Here is a 26,494-nt window from a genome sequence, read left to right as displayed (position 1 = left end):
TGCCTTATGAACTGTTCATATACATCCAACAGGTAATTATAATAAAATGTTCAAATTTACAAAAAAATTACTAACATTTTTTTTGTAGCTTTTGGGGCTGAGACCATGCAAGTGAAGTTATTGATTCGTGGCATGCCTTGCTGCAATCATTATCAACCGCCCCCCCCCCCCCCCCCCCCCCTTTTTAAGCCTGAGTCACAGTCGGTGTTGCTGCAGATAAATTAAGACTCATCCTGACTGATCAGATATTCGCTCCATCGTGGTCACCCCACATCAGTACCACAGGGGTTTCTATTACGAGCGCGCAGGGTATCCACAGTTAGTACTTTCGTACTAGATCTAGTACTTTTATAAGTTTTTTTAGTGGTCAAGTACATTTACGCTCAGATCTAGTACTTTTTTATCTTTAATATAATATTATTGCAGTATCTCCAATATGTTTTATTATTAAGCGTAATTATTTTTTAAAAACTATGGAATGTATGTGTGTGTGGTGTGTGATATTTAAGTCAGAGCATTGCAATGTCATAATAACTTCCTAAATTGTTAAAACCATAACAAAATTATAATTTAGTTACTTTATTTTTTTTCAAATCTAGTACTTTTTTCTCGCCTAAGTTGGTACGAAATATTTTTTTTCCTTGTGGACACCCTGCGAGTGCGTTTCTTATACGACCTTAGCCAATTACCTGTGTTGTTTATGTATCTGATACAAATTAAAAGCATTTACATAAAAAAAAATATTATTCTGTAGTCGTTTGAAGATATAATACGGGGGGGGGGGGGGGGTGGTTTGTGTGCAGGGGCGCAAGAACAGGGGGGGGGGGGGCAAGGGTATTTTGCCCCCCCATCCCCTTCTGAAACCTTGAAGTGGGGGCAAAACGGGGGCAAAGAAAGTGCCGTGTAATCAATTTTTTAGATAGTAAAAGTGCTTAAATAGCACCATTTTCCACCTTGAAATACAAATTTTTTTTCCCGGGAGGGGGGGGGGAGCCCCGTACCCCCCACATCAATAGGGGTGGATCGATGATTCTTTATAAAAAGGTATATTGCCCCACCCTCCCCCACTTTTGGAAATTTAGTTGTTGCGCCCCTGGTTGCGCGGACCCTTCTCCCGGCCCCGCGCAGTGTGGGACACGCAAGCACGCGCCGGAACGCTAGTGACTTCACCGACGTGGCCCGGCGCCGAAGAGAGCTGCTGCTGTCGTCGTCGGTGGAGGAAGAGGAGGAAGAGGACGCGCCTACGGGGCCCGCGCTCCCAGCAGCTGTCGCATGGCGCCCAGGCTCTCCTCCAGGCTGCGCGCGAACCGGGCGGTGCTGGTGTGCTCGCAGGACTTGAACGCCGACAGGCAGAACACGATGCAGTCGGGCTTGGGGTTGTAGGAGGCGCCGTAGCCGTCCGGCACCACCGGCCCGTAGCCCATCACGGACTCCAGCGAGGTGGCGACCTGCGGGTCCAGGAACCGATCAAATGAACGAACGGAGGAATGAATAGCAGACGATGAAATTAAGAGGCCACTCCAGTGTGTCAGGGGCACTACGCAACCCGCGTTAACCTCATAAGATTCAATGCTATTTTCATTTTGCTTATAACTTATTAACTAATATAGATTTAGAAATAATGCTTGCTTGATATGTAAGCCAACGATGCTCTTATCAAAGCCCCTTTCTTCAAAAACGTGCATAAATTATGGTTCAAACCTAGACAATACACTTATTCATATTAGTGAAGATTAGTATAAAACAATAATTTATGCACGTTTTTGAAGAAAGGGGCTTTGATAAGAGTATTGTTGGCTTACATATCAAGCAAGCATCATTTCGAAAACTATATTAGTTAATTAGTTATAAGCAAAATGAAAATAGCATTGAATCTTATGAGGTTAACGCGGGTTGCGTAGTGCCCCTGAAACACTGGAGTGGCCTCTTAAGGATAGACTCAAAGGAACAGTTGATTGATCGATTGATTTAAAAATTAAGGAATTAATGAATGAAGGCTTATGATAAAAGAATAAATGATTGAATGAAAGAGATGAATTATGTTTTCACATCTCATTAACATTGTGTTCAATAAGTGTTGAGGGAAATGTCGAGCTTGGACGACAAGAGCGTATGCAGAATTTCATTCCGTGGAAGGGTGTGTGTGTGTATGTGTGTATGTGTATGTGTGTGTGTATGTGTGTGTGTGTATGTGCGCGCGTGCGAAAGGAGAGGGGGAAGTAGAACCATATGATCTGCTGTTTTGCTTTCAATTTGTTTCCTGTTTTTTTAAGTGGGAATAATACAATTTTATAGATTTCTTTTTGGTAGGGGAAGAGATACGCCTAACCCTCAATCCTCACCTCTGCGAACGCCTCTGGTTAACGGATGGTAAATGTGAAGGTTTCCCCTTGCTCACATCAATGTCCGCTATGTTTCTCACTCGTGTGAAATTTACGTTTGACCCTGTCGGGAATCGAACCCGGATCACCTTGTTCGGGAGGTGAGCAATCTGACCACTCTAACCACCGTCCCAACGGGATCAGCTCTTAACACTGCCAATTCCGCGTACCTAGTTCTAGCGGAGTTTCCCACGCTGTTAGCTTCTAACCAACATGTCGTCTCTTCTACCATCCACCACGTAACTGCGAATTGCCAGAATGTGTTACGCAAACTAGTTGAAAATAAATAAGTAAATTGAAATTCTCTTGGCTAATGGCCTTACCAGGGTGTAGCATAATATTTTTTTTAAATATATTGTAGGTGAAAATAATTGTATTTTTTAAATTGTACTAGGTGTACGAGGAATATTTATAAAGTAATTTCCGTTTGGTCATAGAAAAATACACTCGTGAAAAAAAGTGTTTTATTGAGAATTTTAATTTACGACATATCTTTTTCATTTTCCCACATAATCGAAATTCAGTTCCAAACAATTTATTGACGCTGCAACAGTTTTTTTTAACCCCTGCACATAGAAGTTCGTAGCATCCCAGGCCCTGCGTGTAAAAGGATCTTCAACTGCCCCTGTGAGTAAGGGCTTCCCGCTTCACTCGTCTGCACTGCGGGTAGCCGCGCTTCTCGGCGCGTGATTCGCCTGCTCCTAGAGACTGGCTGCTGTTTGCTGGACTGCCTTTGAAGATATTGCCGCGGCCGCTTTGTGGGTGACTGCAAACGGTCCGTCGTCAAGCTGACGACAAGGAACTCAAGACTGCCGTCGTCAACTGGCCTAATTCCCAGGCGGCGAACTTATATGCTGAAGGGTTAAATAAACTGGTGCAGCGTTACGAAAAGTTCTTAGAACTGAACGGCGGTTATGTGAAAAAAACGAAGTAGATATGTAGTAAAATAAAACTGCCAATAAAAACATTTTTTTTCGCGAAGTTTCTTTTAAATAATCAAACGGACCTTACTTTATGAATATCCCACGTACATGTTACTAGATGGGCCCATCTACCTAGGCGCACACACGGTATGCAGAGCTTCAGAAAAAAAAACACGCGATTTGAAAACCACTCAAGATATACGAGTGGTGTTTTTTTTACGAAAACAATTTAAGAATGTACTGAGGGCAGTCTTGTAGTTCTGTTTTCATATTTCGTTTTGAAACCGTATTTTTGGAAGAATGAAAATGGGTTAAAACTTGTGTATTTAGAATAATGTTTTGGCGCTAAACATTTACACAGATTCTTCAAAGCACTCGAAAGATTTGCATTAAACCTTTGTCTTAATTTTTTCACAATACAATGCTTCAATTGCCGCTTAGATCTCATAGTCGCTCTGTGCACAACGAGAAGACGGTGCGCCAGTACAGAGCTTTGCGCTTAGAGGCGATACCACGCTAGAAGCACCAGCGAGCGTCGCACTTAGCAGTTCGCATCACTAACACAATAACACATCTGACTAGGAGGGCCGCTAAAGATGTTTCTAAAAGTTTTTGAAACCATTCGTTGGTGTTAAGAGGCTGTATATTATTAAAAGTGGTTAATTATATTATATTATTAAAAATGGTTAATTATATTATATTATTAAAAGTGGTTAATTATTCTCTGGAGGTCCATTTGACGAAGATGCCTGAAGATCCTCTCCTCCCACAGATAGAAGGCGGCAATTATCCCAGGTGTCATCTAATATATAAACTATATTATTCTTCTGATTAGAAAAAAAATCAAGTTAACTTTACTATTGCTTAGTTAACCTTTTCAATCTATTGGTCTCTTAAGTTAAAAATTTATCTCTCAGGATATATAGAATTTATCAAACTTTTAATGTTTGTTTCGTGTAAATTATATTCGTCATACTTCATGACTATTAAAAAATATATTTATTTTTATAATTTATAAACTATAACATAATAATTAAATATTAATATTATAATTATAGCTTAATATTATTACTACATAAAGCATCCAAAAAGTAGCGTAGTTAAGGAAAAAAATAATATATCTTAGGAATTGACAAAATATTTTGTTATACTCTCTGTTTCTTTTGCTCGTTAGGATCAAATGAACATTAAGTTAGGAAGAGTTGGTAACTATCATATAGGCGAAGAGAGAAATACACCTTCTCGGGCTTGAAAAATAACGTAGAATTTACTTAAAGAATACATAATTGTGTACGCAAGTTGTGTTTCCAGCCAAAAATTTTCCGGACGCGAATCACGCTTAGTTTCCGCACCCGCCGCTGGAGTTTATCTGCCGGAGCAGTTGCGCAGACTATCGTCGAATCATTCCGTCTTCAGACCGAAAATTTATAAACTACGTAACGAAACGGCTCCAGGAAAAAGACTTCGCGAAATCCTGCTGTGGACCTGATTTTCGACGTGTTGTTAGAATTTTGTGAGCTTTGGTCCGCGCCCTCCGCCACAGAAGGCAGCACCGTCCCTCGACCGAGAGCTGGGACGGATGACCGTGAGGCGCGGTCGGTCGGGCGGTCCACCTGACTGGTGGACACCATAAAGGTATTTTTGTTTGATAACCCAGCCCTCTTAGCCGTAAGGCCTTACCGGTCTGGGGCCCCCACGGGCGTGGGTACGGATACGCCGTACACGCAAACCGGAAAGGTGTTAAGAGGTCCAGCTATGTCCAGGGGCTGAGGCTACCCATCCCAGCATAGACACCACCGCAACCCCCCTGCCTCACTCAGGTATAACCAGACAAGTGGCTGCATCCCTAAGCTCAAAAACCGCAGCATTGCTGGCGCCTGCCCACCTGGCTGGTGGACAGGCCGAAGTGGTTGGCGGTGCGGTACGCCTCGTCCTTGAAGATCTCCGGGACGGGCTCCCCCAGCTCGCGCGCCATCTCCCTCAGGCCGAGCAGGTGCACGTCGATCCCCTGGCCCGTGATGTTGTCCACCATGATCTCCGTCTGCTTCTTGATGGCCGCCTCGAACAACATCAGCCTCTCCTCCGCCTGCGCGACCACCGACACGCCGTCTGCAGCCACTCTTCGACAGGAATGCCACGTTTAACCTTTGAATATATACACTGTATAGAAGTCTCCAGCCCAGGTTAAAATTTCTAATACGGTTTTGAGGTAGTTGGTTAATTCACCGCCGCAATCGCCACCATCTCTAGGGCATCGACTTGTGGTGTTCCCTAGCGGACAAGTGTCGAACTTTTTAAAAAACCTCTTCCCCCTCCCGTTGAACGACCTTGAGCTGCAGTGAATGATTGGTGGGTGGTGCGGGGAATGACCGCGGGCGACAGTGCTGCGCTCTAACGTGTAAATAACAACTAAGACGATACAGGGCGTTACGGCAGCGCACTGCAGCGGTGAAGTTCCCAAGCTGCTCATCATACGCTCCTGAAAAACGTAGAGTAAATCCTATACACTCGCGACTTCTATACAGTATATATATTCAAAGGTTTAACACAACTTCTCGGACATTTGCATTGTCTGTCATAAGCAAAAAAAAAATGGTTGTAAAGTCGGTTTACGGACGATAGTTTAACGTGACAACGTCATAACAAAACGTTGATGCAATTATTGCATACTTTCATGAATAAAATTGAATCATTTTTTTTATTGAATTACCACTATTTTGTATGGATGCAAAGAAGGAGTGAAATAAAATCTACAATTTAATTGATAAATTTACTTTTGTCTGCACTCATTAATTCAAATGTGTTTGTTACTTTAACGAAGAGATTATTTTAACTATAACTTTTATACATGTTTGCTTTTCGACTTCTTCCAAATCTGTGTTATTCTGTTAAGGATAGGACGATGATAGGAAAAGTAGGAAACGAATGGGAGTGTTTCAAGTTTAATGTGCCTCGAAAAAGTCAAATCGATTGTTGTTCCAATCGAGTGGAAGAGAGATAGATGCGGCGCAAGCGTACAATGAGCGTAACGGGACACTTTTTCGTGCGTGCAGCCGGCGTTCATCGATTTATTAGACGTTGTCACATCAAAAATCCCACAGAAAAACAGGCCTAAATCAGCTGATGTAAAACCGATAAACCCAAATATAAACCTAAACAGTTGTTACGGACGACACAGCGACGACAGCACCGACGAACACAGAAGGTCTGCTATGACGAAACATTTACGACGTTTCGGTAAACTGGCATATTTTCCCGTCATCAGGCATTAAACAGACCGATATCAGACACTGGAAAACTTTGCGACGTTTAACAGTGTTCGATGTCAAGTCTGTTTGTGCCACAAATGCCAGTTCCCGAAATGTTCGTCGGTGTTTTCGTCTGTCGGCATTTACTGTTATTGTTGAAACTATCTCGTCCTTGTGTATGTAGTGTTATTATTATTATTTTTTTTTCATGATTAAATTCCACGAAAATTCTTGTGCTGTTTGGTATTTAAGTTTGAATGCGTTCGTCCGTGCCGTCTTTGTTGTGTTGTACATAATACCTGGTTTGGGTTCATCGTTGGGTTTAACTTGTTTGACATCAGCTGATTTAGGCTTGTTTTCTGTGGGTTTAGGATTTAGTTTTTTATTTTTTTTTGCATTCACGAATATTTCCCTATAACAAACAGTGCAAAACTTTAATGGCGTATGTCTATGAAATTGTATTAAATCAAAATTCCCAATTGAATGAATCATGCATTTTTAAAACTAACCCGAGGATATATTATCAGGAAAGATTACTAAAATATTCTTAAGACAAATTAGCGAAACTATTGTCGGCACTGAAGTTCCTTTGAACTGCAGTCATGAAACACAATACATATTCTAACCTGCGGCTTGGTGTTTCAAAAGAGATCATGCAAATACACTCTACTGGCGAAAGTGGCACCAAAAAAAAAGAAAGGGTCTAGTAAATATGGAAAACAATCTAATAATTCAAACAATTTATCAAGTTATATGCACTTCAATTGCGATTTCCAAAAAAACCATTAAGTCTTTTTTCCACGATCAAACAGTTTCTGGGGTCGAATTATACTCAGGTTCGCATTATTTTCGGGTAGATCCGGCACTCGTTTAACAAACTTGGCAACACGCTAAAAAATGCTAACGCAAAAAAAAAATGCGTTTCCCCGTCTGTACGGTTTCAAAATTTTTGTTCTAGGAGACTTTATATATATATATATTAATATATATAAATCCAGTGTCTTGATGTTTGTTTCCAGTGAACTCTTCACTAAGTCAACCGATTTCGATGAAAATCGGCATTTATGTGTAATTTTTTCCAACTTGAGAGATAGGATAGTTTTTATTTCGATTAATGGTCTTAATAATTTATAATTAATAATATACTGATTATCAATATTGATTGGTGTTATTAATCGTAAGTTTCATAAGTCTCAAACAGATGGCGGCTTAAATCAGTTTTTTACAGACAACTGTTGTACTGTCTGACATAAATATCTCATAGATGGCGCTACGTTTCAATTCAAATTTTATTTTTCTCCATGTTGTGCACATTTTCGTTGATCAATTTACTACGTAACCTCGCTTTTTTTTGTATTATTTTTGATTTTATTCTCACGTGTTTACAATTATTGATATCTATCTTCAGCTTTCAATCTACATATATGGTAATAATAAAACAAATAATATTAGCCAGAGAATCAGAGTTCATCAAATTTTTATTTCATGTTAAAAAATTTGTAGGTATTAATTAATTCTACCTTTCCTGCAAATTTTTTATAATCTATAGAATTGAAAACGATATGGTAATCTGTGTGTTAAATTTTGTCTTTCAAATCCTTTCTAGATAACTCGGCCGCAGCAACGCGTGGCCGGGTCTGCTAGTATATACACTGAAAGAAATTTTTCTATAATTTACAAGGAGAATCCTTGGAAACCCTGTTGCCAAGGATATTACTTGTAAAACTACAAGGCAGAGCTTTGTACCATGTGCTATTTTGCAAGGCTCTGCCTTGTAGTTTTGCAAGAAATATCCTTGGCAACAGGGTTTCCAAGAATTTCCCTTGTAAAAGTACACATTTTTTTTTAGAGAGTGTATATATATATATATATATTTAAATTTTCCCAGGAGAGGGCCTTCATGGAAGTAACCCATGCATATATAGTGCGGGCCAAACGTCCTACGGAGCTGTGGTCACGAGGTGGTGTGGAGCGGGTCGTTACCACAACGCCGAAATACCACCACAACGCCGAACGTACCATAACGCCGAATGCCAAATTGACCGCAACGCCGACAGCTAGAAAACTGATGTGCACCACGACGCCGAAATACAGTGACGCCGAAAAAAAAAATGTAGCTGCTTGATGGGGGGGGGGGGGGGGGGGGAAGGGGGCCACAGGAGCAAAATGAAAAAAAAAAAAAAAACAACTGAATGAATTTGTGTGCTAACCTTACCTAACCTAACCTTTGTGACAGTCCTGCAATGACATTTTTGTCGGGCGTTATTGTACGTTCGGCGTTGTGGTGCGTCCCCGTGTGGAGCGAAGAGTCGCAAGGGGAAGCAGAAAGGCGGAGCGTGGTGGTTGAGCTCACGGTGTGCAGGCTGAAGGTGACCTTCTTGCCCAGCAAGGACTCCTCGTCGCCCTCCGAGCCGGTCTCGTCCTGGCACATGGCCGCCGCCCAGGCCAGCGCCTCCGCGGTCGCCGAGCGGATGCAGTCCACCCGCCCCAGCAGGTAGCGCCTGGTGGACGCGCTCTCGTACGTGGCGACCAGCCGGCGGTACATCCTGCGGGCCACACCAACTCCCTGGGCGAGTCGAACAAAACCAAGAAACACCGGGTGCGTGTACTTGGGTACGAGCGTGAGAAGTTATACTTCTCTGGCATCATTGAAAAAAAATAGTTTTTAATTGCACGCAAATAATTTTCCATGGTAGCGTTATTCTCCACGGTAGCGTTAAACGTTTAACGCAACCTTGTTTGAAGTCGCATTAGAAGTATAACTTAAAAAAAAAAAATACCACCAATTCCTCGCGAGAACATTTCGATTCATTTCGCATGAATCCATCATCATTGACTGCTTCCAGCATGAGCCGGGTGAAAAAGTAAAAAAAAAAAAAAAAAAAAAAAAAAAAAAAACCCTCCATATTCCTCCGTCATTCCTCATCATTCTCTTCATTACAGTTCGTATCCTCTCTCTCTCTCTCTCTCTCTCCTGCACTCCTTTAACCATCTGCTCGTTCTTCCTCGGGGGGTAGTCTTCTTCCTGTGTCACTCAAACTGTGCAGACTCTCTTTTTCACCATTCTCTGAACACTGCTATACCACCTCGTCCTTGCTTTTGGATCGTTAACTGTCCTTGTGTTGGAAAAAAAATTACAAATTAAGTTTTTTTAATTAATTAAAGTTATTGCCTTATGCTGTTCCTGAAATAAACTGTTTTAAAAATTAAAATACATGAAGTCAATCTTTAACCTCACCCATAGCCACAAATATAATTTTTTTTACAAAAGAGTTGCTACGAAATGTTTTGTAATGCTACAATATATATATATATATATATATATATTGTGAATTTCTCAAACAATTAATTGTTATGTTTAGTTTTTCATATGCAAATACGTTATTTTTGGAAACAATAGTGAAAATTTCTTGTCGCGCTTTTAATTTTGATTGATGCGTTATTCAAGCATAAATCTTTAAAACCATCGAAAATATAATTGAATATTAAACTTTTATACTTTATTTTTATTTTTGCTTATTAATTTGCGCAGTTAATACTGGTTTAAGGCCGGGTTTACAAACTACCCAAGATAAGCAATAAAGCAAAAAATTCAAGACGGAAAAAGTGCAATAACGATGTTTTCAAATATAGGATGTCCATAAAAGAATATCCCAGTTTCAATGGTAGGTATATTATAGCAGTTTAATCAAAACTATTTACAACAAATCATACATCAAATTGAATGTAAACCAACCTAGTTTTTTTTTAATGTTCAATATATGCACTTTTATGTATATCGTACACATCCAACGTAAAGTACAATTTTTTCCACACTTTGGTTTACACGCCCGGAGTAATGGAAGCAATAGCCTCTTCAGTTATGTCTCAACTCTGGAAGATCTTTGGGTAGCGGCGCAACACAGACACGATATTTTATAAAGGCCCCAAAAAAAAAGTAGCATGGCGTTATGTCAGGTGAACGTGGAGGCCAGCGAAAAAGAACTCTGTCGTCTCGACCATTACGACCAATCCAACGATCAGGGACTTCGACGTTCAACCACTGTAGTACAAAGAGATTCCAATTGTGAAATGAAGATGACAGGTTCACCCTCTACTAACTGTGAAAAGAGCCATTATTTCGCGCTGCAAGCGAGATAACAACAAAGCAGTATTCGCGCATGTGCTTTTCTAAAACTGTTTTGAGTTACTCTTTAATTGGGACCTTGAACCAACACTACAACGTTTACAGTTGATACTATTCAAGCAGTAGCACTGAATTTTAAACAGAGAATTTTAAATTCTGGTATGCATTTAGTTCTACCATTCTGTAAGCCCTTTATTTATATATACAATATATATAAGAACTAACGGGATTTTGACAGCTAACTAAAAGTTACAACGGATATATTTATTATTTTAATTAATACACAATTGCAGTACTTTAAAAGTTGGGAGTTTAAACGGAGTATTAACTAAATATGAAATAATAAGGCGGTAGGTCCAAAGAAGGCTTAACGTACAACCGCAGCTCTTTTACCAATCAAGAGACTGTAAGCATATTGATTGGATTTAACTGCAGCCAATGTAGCTGAACCAACGTACTGAATGTTCAAATATTTTTTTACTACCTAAACAATATTATAAAAAGAGTGCTTGTATGAAAAAAGTACACTTGAAACCCAATGGACCCATTTCAAAAATTCTTTCGCCGTTATTAGAACTTTATTATCCGAATGGGCAAAAGCTATGTTTCATTTAAAACAATTATTTTTAATATAAAGTAGTATTTTTTAATTAAAACCGGGAACAAACCAACCAAATTGACTTCGTACTTGAACTTAAGTTGATGTATTATACATTATAGATGTATTGATCTATGTTTTTATGTGCATATAATGCACGGCTACACTGATCGCAATAGCTATATATTCTAACTGTATGTATTAAGTTTCAGTAAAAATTTTGTTTGCATTATAATTTAGTTAAAGTTTATTAATAAAATATATAAATAATTTTCCCATCCACTATATGGTAATGATACTGCGGTATTTAGTTAATTTAATAATTATGTAGGTATATATACTTATATACGGAGATGAGTTAACTAGAATGCCTTGCGAAGAAACGGAAACGAGCTAGTATTTTATATAACTCAATAGTTTGACTCCTCTCCGTCATGGCGTTATCTTCATGAAGATCAGTAAACGACTGCTCCAGAGGTAGTAGCTGGACAGTTGCACAGAAAGTAATCAGAGTACTCATTGACTTGATGTAAGCTTTTGGACATATGCCATTGCTAAGCACATGTATGTCTGTAGAAGAAAACTACAAAAAAAAACACAAATGACAAAAACACAAATTAAGCAAAAAATGGCTGTTGTCAGGATTTAACACCACACAATACTCCACAACAGGAATATGGTCAACAAACAAATAAAAACAAAGAAAAATTGATTAACAGAACGAAAAAAAAACCCACAAATGATGACAGCACAAAAATACCGAACCCAAAAATTCAGCACAACAGTTGAAACGAGACAAAAACACAGCAAAACGAAAAGACAAAACAAACACAATAGTTTTCCAAAAACAGAAGAGAAACGAAAAAAAACCCACAAATGATGACAGCACAAAAATATTGAACCCAAAAAAATTCATCACAATAGTCAAAACGAGACAAAAACACGACAAAACGAAAAGGCTAAACAAACACAACAGTTTTCTAAAACAGAAACAGAAACAAGCGACGTTTCTGGAATTGCTATCTGCTCCCGTCCTAGTACTCATTGCACTTAACTCACCTGTAATAAGCAAGTTGCAGAGACAGTTGGATGTAGGCGTCCGGGCTCACTCTGCACGATTTGATGAAATTCTTCCCGTACTCGAGGTAGCGATACACGTACAGATCTAGATCCTCCACCAAGCTGTCAAAGGGAAAGAAAGAAAAACATGCGTGAACTAAGAGAATCACTTTGAACGTTCTTTTGTGACAAAGATGGTCTGCAATTATGGCGAATGTGAGTTTTTGTAGCTTTTGTAACTGCCGGAGCATTAAACTGATTTTTCACGAGCAACCATTTTTTTTTTTAAATTTTACTTTAACACGAAGTTGTTTGAATTTAAAAAAAAATGGTTTGGCAAATGAAACTCAATGAACTAAAAAATAAAGTACTGAAAAGAAGGTGTTGCCCCCCTTTCGTAGAGAAAATCTGTATGATTAGCAAATTCGTAATTTCCTTGTTTATGTGGGGGGGGGGGGGGGGAGGGGGGGAGTCGAGAGTTTTGCGCGTGGGTTTTAACAAACACAAGTAATCTCTGGATGGGGAGCTCGTATGTTGTATTCTACCCACATTTGGGCCTATGTGCATACATTAAGAATGAAACAGTAGTTCGTTTCATCAAAAATTGATTCAGCCAAAGGTTTTAGATAAAGTTTAGGAGTTTTACAATAAATTATAATTAAATTTATAGTATATCTATTTGAAAAAGTAATGACATTTTGTCTTTCTGCCCTTGTTATTTCCACCCCTTGCAGTAATGATTTGTGATATAAAATTTACTTTGACAAAAGTTTTCAACCATATTTAAAAAGTTAAACAAAATTAAACATCAATTCGATAGAGTACTTGGTAATGAAATTTAATTTATTTTCTTATTTCAACCCTAGGATTTTTCAAACCCTTGCAGTAATGTTTGTATTATCAAACATTGTTTCAGACAAACGCTTTATGTAAAATTTATAATATTTACAAACAATTCAGACGAATTTGATGGTGTGCCTACGAAGGGAGTTATGATTATATATATTTTTTTAAACATTTAATCCCTGTTTATTTCACCTCTTGCAGTAATGGTTGGTCGTATAAAAAAATATTTCAGATGAAAGTTGTAGATGATAATTTAAGGTTTTACAATAAAACAGAACGGAATTAATAGTATACATGATACGGAAAATATGATTTTTATTAATTCTACCCCTTTATTTTTTCAACCCCTGCAAAAATGGTCCGTGTTATCAAAAATTGTTTCTGACAAAAGATTTAGATAAAAATTATAAGATTTACAAACAATGTGAAACTTATTTGATAGTGTACCTTGTAACGTAGTTATTATTTTTTTAAATTCTACCCCTCATTTTTTAAACCCCTTGCAGCAATGGTTCGTCTAATAAAAAAGTTTCAGACAAATATTTTGGATAAAAATTAAGTTTTCAACAGTATTTAAAAAGTCAAACAAAAAAAACATTAATTCGACAGAACATTTGTTAGGGAAATTATATTTATATTCTTATTTCAACACCAGGATTTTTCAAACCCTGGCAGTAATAATGTTTGTACTATCAAAAATTTGTTTCAGACAAACGCTTTAGGTAAAAATCATAAGATTTATAAACAATTTGAACATATTTGATAGTGTACATAGTAAGGGAGTTATGCTTTTTTTTTTGTTCAGAAATTGGGTGAATAGTTAAAAATTAGAATCATAGTAGACAGATGGCCTTGAAGACTATTGACTAGAAAAATTGACCGGAAAAATTCTCGTATTCATTTCGCGATAAGCTAGATTCCCAACACCCGTACCATCACATTTCTTCAGTAATTGGCTCACATTTCATATTAATGGCTCTGAGCCAGTGAGAAACCTTCCACCAAAAAAGTATCGCATGGCAAGCATCCCAGTTGACAGGTCTCACAAGTCAGTAGCCAGTGAACTAGTGGCATTTTCCCGAGTATGTAGCGGATTGTGGAGTCCATCCTGGGGGTCATTGAAACCGCGAATTTTTCCAGTCCCTATTTTATACCGCGTTTATACTAAAATTTCATTCCGGATTCAACTTGGAGTGGACTGAGGAATCTAGATTGAAATTTTACTTAACACACTTTGTTGTGGACTGAAGTTGGAGTGAAGTGAGATAATCCACTCCACTTGTTGAGGTGGACTGGACTGAAGAATCCGGATTTAGATTTTACTTTAAACACGGACTGGAGTGAAAAAAAAATACGCACGAGCAAGCCGCCGCCATATTGCATTGTTTGTTATTGGTCTCGTTGCATTTCAGGCATAATTTGTGAAAATGGCAAAAAAAAAAAAAAAAAAAAGAAAAGAGCAGAGTAATGTGTGGACAGAGATGGAAGTACAACATTTTAAGTCCACGTTGACTCCAACTTCGATCTTGTTTACATTTCAATCTGGATTGTGATATTTACCGTAAACACATTTCGTCAGTCTATGTTCGTTACACATTCACTCCGAGTTCACTCCACTCCAGGTTCAATCCGGATTGAAATTGTACCCATAAACGAGGTATTTTGACTGTGTGACGTGCGCGGACGTACGTGTCGATGTGGACGGCAGCCTGCCGCAGGGCGTGCTCCACTGTCTGGTCCGCCGCCCAGTCGAGCCTGGAGGCGCGGGCCGGCCCGCCCTCCGCCGCCGCCACCCCCGCCGCCGCCCCCGCCGCCCCCGCCACCCCCGCCACCGTGGCGTCCACCCGCCGCAGCACGTCCTCGGCCAGCTGCACCACGGCCACGCCCTCCGCCGCCGAGTGCTCGTAGCACACGCCGCACGCGCCGTCCGGCGACACCACCAGCTGCGGCAGCCGGCAAACCCCCGCCGCCATTCGGTCCGAGTCGGAAGCAAAGGAACGGAAACGTGTAGCGACCACGGTGCTGCCATCCGCGAACCCAAAGTTCACAAGTCCGAAAGGAATTTTAAAAAAAAATTAAAATCAGTTCGAAAGCCGAGGTTTAGTATATTTTTTTTCAAGTCTTTTTCGCCGCTTTTCGAATTTACGCAAATTGTATTTTCAACTACATTTCCGGGCGCGAATCACACGTAGTTTCCGCACCCGCCGTTAAGAATTCGCTTACTATCGAATCATTCGCTTTGCAGAGCAAAATTTTAAACTCTGTATAATTAAACGGCTCCGATAAAAAAAAATAAAAAAAAAATACCAAACCTCGGCTTTGGACCTGATCTTCGACAAGGAATTTCATCAAACATTTTGATAGTATAAAATTTTTTCCTTCGGCTTTGCGAAGTTTGGTTCGCAGCACCGACTTCCGCCGCGCTCGGTAAACAAGGGGCGGGGAGAAGGGTGTCCACAGTTAGTACTTTCGTACTAGATCTAGTACTTTTATAAGTTTTTTAGGGGTCAAGTACAGATCTAGTAATTTCTTCTTTAATATATGATTATTACACTAACTCCAATATGTTTTACTATTAAGCGTAATTATTTTTATAAACTATGGAATGTATGTGTGTGTTTGGTGTGATATATTTAAGTTAGAGCATTGCAATTGTCATAATAACTTCCTAAATAATTGTTAAAACCATAACAAATTATGATTTAGTACTTTTTTTTTTTCAAATCTAGTACCATTTTCTCGCCTAAGTTGGTACGAAATATATATTTTTTCCCTTGTGGACACCCTGGCGGGGGAGGACGCGGGCCCGCCCACCTGCACGGTGAGATCGAACCAGCGGTTGGCAGAGTTGGCCGCGCTGCCGCCGCCGTGGATCATCTGGTGCGCCATGTTGGTCTCGTCGCGCCCAGCGCCGCCCCGCGGCGGCCCGTTGAAGCTCGGCGGCAAGGGCTCGTCCAGGCACACCATCAGCAGGCTCTTCTCGATCAGCTTCAGGCTGCGCGCGTTGCGCTCGTCTGCCGCACAGGCCACAGTCCTTTTAACATTGCCAGTGGCGCGTACGAGATTCTAGTGAAACTTCTTTGGGCGCGACGGGAGTAGAATTTCATGGCGTGATTTTGATGCAACGTTTTCGTAAAACATGGTTGTGAAAGGTTTTTTTCCCCCTAACCCAACTAATAACTATAAGTGTATTTGGGAGGGGTCTGGGTAGGGAAGACTCTTAGTGCGTCTCAGGCCGAAGCCTATACGCTCTTAAGCCTCCAGGTTGTGAACCATGCAGGAGAGGAAGCATGCATCATGTGCTAGGAGGGGATTGGCCAGCCATGGCAACGTTTTAGCCATGACTAGCTCCCCTCACTGACTATCTTAAGTTAAAACTAGATAAGTTGGACCCAGGTAAAACCTGCATAGGCACAGGGAAAACCCTGGGCACTGACATGCGGGATGCGAAATTTCATGCATTAATTGCAAGCAGGTTGGTTACAGGAAACAGAAGGATGGTTCTGGAAGAAGAGTTGGGCAGAGTAGAAAGACTAATATGCAAATGGGCGGGAGCTTGGACATTTTGTCCGCATTTGGTTTGGTGGCACTGGTTGTTTCGGGGGCGACTTTGTCGTTTCCCACCAGGCTGCAATTTTTTTTTTCCTAACCTAACTAAAACTAAGTGTATTTTGTTTGGGAGGGGTCTGGGTTAGGGAAGACTCTAGGTGCGTCCCAGGCCGAAGCCCTTACGCCTAATCATGCTAGGTTTAAGCCATGCAGAAAGGGAGGCATGCATCGTGTGCTTTGTTCGGGGATTGGCCAACCATGGCAGCAATTGGCGCCATGGCTAACTCCCCTATCTTAATTCTAGACTAATTACTAGATAAGTTGGGCCCAGGTAAAACCTGCATAGACACAGGGAAAACCCTGGGCACTTTCATGCGGGATGCAAAATATCATGCATTATTAGCAGGCAGGTTGAGTACAGGAAAAGAAGGATGGTCCTGGAAGAAGAGTTGGGCAGATAGAAAAACTCTACTAGGCAATTTGGGAGCTTGGACCTTTTGTCCGCATTTGTTTTGGTGGGCACTGGTCTTTAGGGGCAACATTTTGTTGTTCCCACCAAGCTGCCAGTCAGCTCGCGTACCTAAGATAAGAAGGAAGAGTGAGATGTTGTGTACGCACGATGTTGTTCATTGCATTAATTAACCGCGAGTATTGGCACTGGGTCGTACTCCGGAACCGACACAGCTCATATCGCCAGTCGCCAGCAAGGGCAGTCGGCAGTTAGAGAAACTATCTGATCCGTCATTGCAATACCCTAGCCGCAACATCTATGGTCAGCATAGTTGCCTTCCACCAGGCTGCCAGCCAGCGAAAAAGACGGAGAATAGGTTGCGGACGGTGCAGAGAACTTGTCGGGCTCCACGTGGCGGCGTACGGCTCAGGTTGAACCCCGCCATGCTGCAGGGATAGGCGGGTCGCGGTGGTAGGGACCCGCCTGCGCCTGACCACACCCGACTTGCTGGCGTCTAGTAAGGGAGTATTTGGGCAGAGGGCAAAAAAACGAGGTTTCAGCTTATTTTGATGTAATAATTTGGTTGATTCATTTAGAAATTTTTCTTATTTTTCTGTTTCTCTCTGCTGTTTTACCCCTTATGATATACTTACGAGTCAAGGTTTGAATTGCCAAAGAAGTTTCACTTCTATCACGTGTGCACGCGCTCACTTTTTTTTTTTTGGAGAGGTGAAAGAGGGAAAAACTTGAAAAAATAAATATTAAAATTTGAACACTTGTATTTAAAAAAAAGTACTTCCGTTACCATTGACAAAAATACACTGACACATGGGCCTACAGAAAAAAGGCGTAGGCAACGCAACTTCCCACACATTTGAGACTCCATACGTTACAATAGCTCTAACTTGCATCACCCAAAATAACATACTGCCTTTACTGATTTTACAAACAATTTTCCCAACTTTAATAAAGTGGGAAGGAGGTTGTTTATATTCGTCATAAACTTTCAAAATGCTAACTACAACTACTGGGGAAATAAAATAATGAGTTGTTGTTTTATACTGGCGTTTGAAGTGATACAATGACACCAAACTATAAATTGCTAGGGGCACGCAGATTTCGCGAAAATATCTTTGAGGCTAGATGAAAGTTTAAAACACCATATAGCACCGTCTGTGTTTTTCGCGATTGGGCGAGTTTCTCCCAGGTACTTATCGATTGTGACAACAGCACCAATCACAGCGAGTCAATGAGGAAGTAAACGCGTCCTGATTGGCTCGGTCAAATAAAGCGACGACTTCTCTCGCAGACGGCCGCCAATCACAAGGAAAAAAAAAACACAGGTGCGGGGTATACCTAGTTACAGTCTAATAAGTGTTTAAATCATTTCGCGAAAAAAATGCCTGCCCCTATAAACTGCGCAACAGGAGTTTCGAGATGGCGACAGACGCGGCGAGGAAACACCTGCAAGGAGCCGGAGCGCTCGGGCATCGAGCGCCCCACTCGGTCGACACCAGACTATATAAATTGCACAACAGGAGTTTCGAGATGGCGACGGACGCGGCGAGGAGCCGGAGCGCTCGGGCATCGAGCGCCCCGCTCGGGTCGACGTACCGTTGTAGAGGTGCTGGCGCAGGGCAGCCCAGGTGTCGCGCCTCTCTGCGGTGAGCAGCCCCACGGGCGGACAGCGCGGCGAGCTGGCGGCGTCCCTCATGACGGCCAGCAGCTCCGCCGTCAGCTCGTCCTCCGAGGCCGCGCCTTGGCCCGGCGAGCTCACGGGCAGGCAGTACAGCTGCGGGCAGCCCGCTTCTCCTGACTCACAACCGTCACTCTGAGCTACTGCAAGAGGCTTCATGCTGCTGGATGCCTCGCATTTAGCTCCATACAGCCACCTCGGAAATACTCATGACTAGGGACACCTGTTTTAGCAGGGAGGCTACTGCTTATTCGGGAGGGGCAGGTAGGCCATGCTAGAATAAACAATATGTCTACTGTTGCGCACTATTTATTTGCGCCGTCGAGTGCGCTAAGAAATTTACATGTGTTTACAGTGCACAACAGCCTACTCGTGCTTACAGGCAGACTGGAACTGTCTCTTCTTTCCTCCTCGCCAGCCTGCTAGCCAGCGCGGAGGAGGGGTGATAATCCCTTTGGCATCCGGGCTAACGGGACTCCTGGAGGGTGGCTGCATTCTGGCCCAGGGGTGTACAAACACCGACGGGATAGCTGGTGCTGATAGCCGCATGGTTGGCCCAGCGCGGTAGATGTCCTCGCGATGTATCGCCACACCTGTATTTCGCGAATACATTTCGTGCCAAGGTATTTCACAAAAAAATACTGTAGCTTTTTCTCCTGTGGTTGTTGGCTGAGGTCGGTGGAGAAGTGTTGTCCCGCTGCTCTTGACGGGGCCAATGTGAATGTGGTCACCGTACTGCTGCACCCTCACAATTTTGCAATGACTCTTAGGAAAAAGCTACAGTGTTTTGTGAAATACCTTGACATGAAAAAAAATCGCGAAATACAGGTGTCCCTACTCATGCCAACTTACAGATATTTAAAAATTTTTATACATTTACACGAAAACAACTCTTACCAACTACAAACACAGCGTTTGGAAGTAACACTGGATCCGGATTCTTACCCGGGGCATCTGTTCTTTGGTGTTGTCCCAGCGCATATTTTTTTTGTAAACCGTTTCCCTGAATAGCGTGCGTACTTAAATAAGCACAATAAAACGAAATAAAATAAAAATAATGAAATATTTGAAAATCTTTTCCGTGCTTAAAATTAAAAAAAAAATTTATGTTTGAATTTAAAAAAATTTGGTTGTCTGTAAAGTCGGTTTACGGACGATAGTTTAACGTGACAACGTCATAACAAAACATTGATGAAATGATTGCATACTTTTATGAATAAAATTCAATAATTGTTATTGAATTATCAGTATTTAGTATGGATACAAAGAAGGAGTGAAATGAAATCTACAATATAATTGATAAATTTACTTTTATTTGCACTCATTAATTCAAAGATCTTTATTACTTTAACGAAGAGATTATTTCAACTACAACTTTTATGCATGTTTGCTATTTAACTTCTTCCAATCTGAGCTATTCTGTTAAGGATAGGACGACGATATAGGAAAAGTAGGAAACGAATGGGAGAGTGTTTCAAGTTTTGATGTGCATCGATAAAAAAAACCAAATCGATGGGGTTTGTTCCAATCGAGTGGAAGAGAGAGAGAGATGCGGCGCAAGCGTACAATGAGCGTAACGGGACAACTTGCGTAACGGGACACATTTTTTTCGTGCGTGCAGCCGGCGTTCATCGATTTATTAGACGTTGTCACGTCAACAAAAAAAAAAAACACATCAATTACTATATAGAAATGTGCGGCAAGAAATGGTGTGTGTTATCTCGGAGGCGGCGCAGGGGGCGGGGCGCACCTTCTGCTTGCAGGCCACGATGACGTGCTCGCCAGGCGGCGGCGGCGTGCTGCGGCCCCCCTCCCGCTCCCCGCGGCTCTCCAGCCGCGACACGAGGACGTCGCGGTCCGCCCCGGGACTGCGGTAGGACGACAGCAGGCGGTAGTACTGCGCCATGCACAGCGGCTGGCCCTTCTCCCGGGACGCGGCCCTCTCCACGGGCAGCTCCTTCCTGCGCCGAGCCGCGCACGAGTACACCCCTCGCGGCCAGGGACCGCGGGTTCCAATCAACCTCTAGTGCGCGGAGTCCCTCCGCGCGGAAGAAGTGAAACTTAGTAATGTGGAAATGAAAACGGGAAGGGGTAGAAATTGATTTTTCAGTGAAATCATATTGTATCAGATCAAACTAAAAAAAAAAACAAGTAAATGAAATTTATGAATGTTATAAATTAAAATATAAACAATAAAATAGAACAACGAGTACGTATTTCCAGCTAATTTCACGACGCTCACACTGTTTACTTCGTCGGTGAATTATTCGCCAAGGACACGGCTACAACCCAGAAGCCAAGCTACTTCAGTCAATGGTCGTGAAAGCCTGCGAACATTATTAAGAAAACTCTACTTTTGTCCACGTGTGAGTTTATTTTTTTGTTTTAGAACGAAATAAACAACTCGGTAGTCGAAAGACGGTGTAGTTTCCACGAAGTTTCAAGTCATTTGAAATCACATGAGGTGAATCATCCGTTACAAATTCCGTAAATTTTACTGTAATTTCTTACGGTGTACACACTTGTCGCACGATCCCCATACATACTCGGGCAAATGCCACATGCTCGTTGGCTATTGACTAGTGAGACCTGTAACTGGGATGCCTCCGATTCGATACTCCTTCGGTTGAAGGTTTTCATCTGCTTAAAGCTATTGCATCATAACTGTGAGGCAATCACAGAAGCAATATGAAGGTACATGTGTTTGGATTCCAGCATAACGCGAGATGAATCCGAGAATTTTTATGATCTCGGTGACCAGAAATTCGCGGTTTCAGTGACCTCTAGATAGACTCCACGGTACTCTAGGTACTGCTAACTTGAGGCTTGTGATTCGACACTACTTTCGATTGTGGGTTACTCATTGGCTCAGATTCCTCGAGGTAAACTGTGGTCCAATCACCGAAGCAGCAAAATGTTAAACGGGTTTTCATTCTATCCTATCTCGAAATGAAGCCGCGATTTTTTTCCCCGGTCTCTACCGATAAGGGCAAGAAGTTTTCTCGAACACGCCCATTAGATTGCGATATGGTATATCCGCGCCAGTAGTTTCCTTCTTGTGATTGGCAATGACTTGGAAAATTACGCGGTTTCGATGACCTTCAGGATGAACTACACAGTCATCTGCTAACTCGGGCCAATAACTCCAGTTAATTGGCTGTTGACTTGTGAGTCTTCTGTTGAGGGTTTATCTCTAGATGAACAGTAGACCAACATCAAAAGAAGCTAAAAGGTATACGCAATTGAATTTTGGCCTATCACGAAATGAAGTTTACCCTATCGCGAAATGAAAGAGCGGATGTTTTCAGTTTCTGGTAATTGGCGGCCGTCTTATTTGACCGAGCCACTCAGGGTGATTATTCTTCTGCGCTGAATTATTGTGACTGGTGTGCTTGAAATAAATTTGACCTATCACGAAACACAGACGATGCTACAGTGTTTTAACCATCAGCTAGTCTCGATTTTATTTTTAGCTAAAAATGCATGCCCCTACTCATTGAGCGATAACTAGAGACCGGGAAATACGGTGTCAATGAGCTCTTCCGCAAGCTCCAGCAATTTCCGCCTGTTCATTAGCCGTGCACTTGAGATTTGCTCAGTCCGAGTTTACCCTGACTCGAAAGCTCACTGGCTCAGAGTCCTTGACACAAATTGTGCGCCAATTGAAGACGCAGTCCAGAGGTACAAGTATTTGAATTTATGCGTGTCGTGAAATGAACCGGCGGATTTTTTTTCCGATCCCTAGCTGTTGATTGGTAGAGACCTGTAAAATTCACGATTTCAAATCCCTAAAGGATAGACTCAATGATCCTCTATGCACTCGTGCAAATTACATCTGCTGATTGGTTATCGACTCGTAACACGTGTTGACTGGAATGATCGTGATTCGCTAATTCTTCTGTTAAAGATTTTTCATTGACCCAGAGTCCTTCAGATAAACTGTGGCCCAATCACTGAAGCAAAATAATGTCAATAGTATTTGGACTCTATCCTATCGCGAAATGAATCCGCGAATATTACAGGTCTCTAATGATTGATTACACGTGATTGGGCAACCACTTCCCCTCTCCCTCTTTTTATATCTGGCTCAGTATCGTTGAGAGCTCTGGGCCCTGTTGCATAAAATATACAAGTCTACAATTTACAAGTCAATCACTTGTAGCTTGTGGAAATTCCCATAATTCTGTTTCATAAAAGTACAAGTTACAAGCTACAAACTACAAGTGTTTTTAACAATTTACAAGTGTTTTCTACAAGTGAAAAATTGATAGCATTTCATAAACCAAATTTTACAACTAAATACTTGTAGCAAACCCCTAATTTTCTACAAGCATTCTGAGTTTTGTAAATCTTACTTCGAGTTGAAAGTAGAGGTTAAAAATCTTTCTGCTGAATGTGAATCTCTTTTGAATTAGTACTTTTGTTAGTAAAAACAATGGACATTGTTTTTACTGACTCAGATGAAGAAATAGAAGTTGAGGTTAGAAGGCAAAGGACTTTCAAAGAGAGAATAAATATGAACGTTGTCACATACTATGAATACAATGAACGTTTTAGGATGAGTTCACAAAAATTAGACGAACCTCTGCAAGGAATTGGTTTTTTATTGCAGCATTCAACAAAAAGAAACAAAGCATAACTTTTTATACATTAATTAAACTAACCTGGCCCAGCTAACCTAAAAAGGCAAACCAAAATTTACTAAAATTTATTTCCACAATGTTTCGACAATTTATATATTGTAAAAACCTACTCAACCTAACTTAATTGGGGTAGGGAATTTGTTTGACAAAGCTAACCTAACCTAAATGAGCATTGACCAACGTAACCTATACTATCATAAATAAACTAATTTTTTTACCTAATGTACCTCCCACATTTAAATACATATTTCATTAACAAATCTTCCATTTAAGCCTAACAGTTCCGTCATTCTGCATGAGTAACTTATATCCACAATTACCTTCCTATGTTGTGTGCGAGGTATGCTAGGTTTAAAAAAAGAGGTTGGTTAGGTTAGGTTTGTTTAAAAACGTCCTTTCCTGAGTATGTTTGATTAGGTTATGATTTGACAATTTTAAAGTGTTTAAATTTTGGTTAAATAGTTTGCAATACATTATGTTTTGCCATAGGTTATTTTGGGTTAGTTAAATCCAAAATTCTCTACATTAACCAATAATAGTATCAAATATTTAGTTATACAATTAAATTTTTTTATTATATAGGGTACTTACAAATGCCATTTTTTTTTAAAGAGATTTGTGTTATTGAAGTACGACAATCATCGCCACACTGTTCATCTCCTTGAGCAGTGAAACGTTTTTCCTCTGATACATTTGTGGATGCATTGCTCCATGTTTCAGGTACAGAGGTACACCCAAACTTGTTATAGTTGGCGAGTCTTTCCCAATTATGTCAAGAACAATGTTGTCAATGTCATTGTACTTGGCATGTGTTCCACCTGCTGCCCCAGTTTGTTTCGCATTTTCTACTTTGTTCTGGAAAAAAAATATTTAAACAAATTATAGTTTTCCGTTCAATATATAAATATGGCAAGAATTTACTGTAACACACCATAGTTGCTCGTCTCAAATTTGGCCAAAACGTGTCTCTCAAATATTCCCAACCCTTTTCTTTTTTTACTGCTCCAATACTAACCGCAAAATCAAATATTTGCTTCCACGCATCACTTTTATCCTTTTTTGTCAAAGTATCACTAAACTGTCCGTACAAGGTATCATTGTTCTCTTTAATTTTTTGCAGTCCTGCCGATTTCAAATCTTTTGCTACTCGTGAACTCTCCATTTTTCATGTAAACAACTTGTGAATAAAACAGGTGACTTGTGAAAATTTGATACAAGCTAACCAACTTCTACAAGTTACAAGACATTTTTTATGAAACACATTTCCCAGAACTTGTGACTTGTGAACTTGTGACTTGTAGCTTGTAAGTTTGTAACTTGTAATGTTTATGAAATAGGGCCCTGGAGTTCAACCATCAACGCCAAACAGATGGGCATGCACTTCAAGTGCACTATGCTACCCACTGATTCGCGGCTCTACCTGCGAGGAACCGACGTCAGGAACGCCAGCACATGCGTTGCTTTGCTTCGTGGAAGCAGACGAGCGAACCCATGAACCTCTGTGTACAGGGACGTAACTAGAGGGGGGATAAACTGGCAGAGTAACTGTTACTATATATATATTTACTTGAGTATCGTAGTGTTAGAATACGAAAAAGAAAAAGTTGGTGGGCAGATTAACTGAATTATTTTTATTGAAAGACACATACATGAATATCTTCAAATATTTTAAAACTGGTATTTTTCGCGTACTATCCAAATTGCGAAAATATTAAAAATTAAATGACTGCAATCAAATTTATTTGTTTACCATCTAAGTTAAATAAATAAAATATTGGGAATAGTGGAATTAATACGCGGGTGGCTATGAGAGGTGTTGTCGGTAAATGTTTTTTGTTTGGGGAATCCAATATTGAGTTCTTTCCCCGGGTGGGAACTAGTCTATAGAGCGTTCCAGTCTTAGATTGCAGTGTGGAAGTAAATAGGTCCGTCCTCTCTCTTTCCAACACACGCCGACTGCCGTAGAAGCTGTCCTTCTTTCCGCGCGCTCTGTTGCCAAATATAAAGCATTTGAAATTGAAGTTACTGGATATTGTTTATTTATTTTATCAAATGAGCATTACCATTTTCGTTTGAATACGTATCAATAGGGGCAGGCATTTTTCGCGAATAAATCTGAACGCCTGTTAGACTGCAACAAGATATAGCCGCACCAACAGTTTATTTCTAGTTATTGGCGACCGTCAGCGAAAGACGTCGATGCCTTATTTGATCGAGCCACCCAGTATGCGTTTGCTTACGCACTGACCTACTGTGATTGGTGTTTTAAACAATCTACACGTACTTGAAAGAAACTGACCCAATCACGGAACACATACATACGATGCTACAGTGTTTTAACTTTCAGCTAGCCTTGGTTTCTTTTCGCGAAATATGCATGGCTCTACGTATCAATGAATGTGTGCGAATTGCTTCTTGTTTGAAGTTATACAATTTTTGAAATACTAGAAATTTTTCAAGTCCTCGCGGGCTGGAGACGTGGCAACAGCGCGAGCCGCAAAGCCGCGGAGCGGTCTGCAGCCGGGAAGCCTACAACTCACGTAGTTTCGGTTCCCTGCAAGAATTTCCGAACATTTCCGAAGTTTATGCGTTTTGGTACTAACGCCACTTCAGCCGCTAAATCAGAAGTTTCCAATGAAAACAAGCATGTTGTGACTGACCTAACCTAATCTAACCCTTCCGATTTTTTTTAATTTCAATTTTTGAGAGAAATCCGAAGTTGCACGAACGTGGTAGGGAACCGAAACTACGTGAGTTGCAGGCTTCCCTCTGCAGCCTCGTGTCCACCGAGGAGGGAGGAGCAGGCTCACCGGTCCAGGACCTCCTTGTGCTGCAGGATGCCGGAGACCATCCTGGCCGCGAAGCGCGCCATGTCCTGCGCGGACCGGAAGCAGCGAGGCGGCAGCACGTAGCCCGGGTTGGAGTGGACGGGCAGGGGCAGCCGCACGTTCAGGTACATGTCGCGCAGCCACCA

General features: G+C 41.1%; 1 protein-coding gene across 1 annotated transcript; it reads right to left on the bottom strand.

Moving 5' to 3' along the window:
• Nucleotides 1-1,185: 1,185 nt before the first annotated feature.
• Nucleotides 1,186-26,494, bottom strand: LOC134528235 (choline O-acetyltransferase). The gene is made up of 9 exons (XM_063361668.1): nucleotides 26,331-26,494; nucleotides 20,628-20,838; nucleotides 18,796-18,973; nucleotides 15,996-16,195; nucleotides 14,871-15,124; nucleotides 12,336-12,458; nucleotides 8,906-9,098; nucleotides 5,190-5,390; nucleotides 1,186-1,448 (listed from the first exon to the last, which is right to left on the bottom strand). The coding sequence occupies exons 1-9, from the start codon at nucleotides 26,477-26,479 to the stop codon at nucleotides 1,242-1,244; spliced, it is 1,716 nt and encodes a 571-aa protein (XP_063217738.1). The 5' UTR covers nucleotides 26,480-26,494; the 3' UTR covers nucleotides 1,186-1,241.

Source organism: Bacillus rossius, chromosome 1 (genome assembly GCF_032445375.1).
Source record: "Bacillus rossius redtenbacheri isolate Brsri chromosome 1, Brsri_v3, whole genome shotgun sequence".
Taxonomy (NCBI): Eukaryota; Metazoa; Arthropoda; class Insecta; order Phasmatodea; family Bacillidae; genus Bacillus; species Bacillus rossius.
This window is presented reverse-complemented; position numbering and strand designations above follow the sequence as displayed.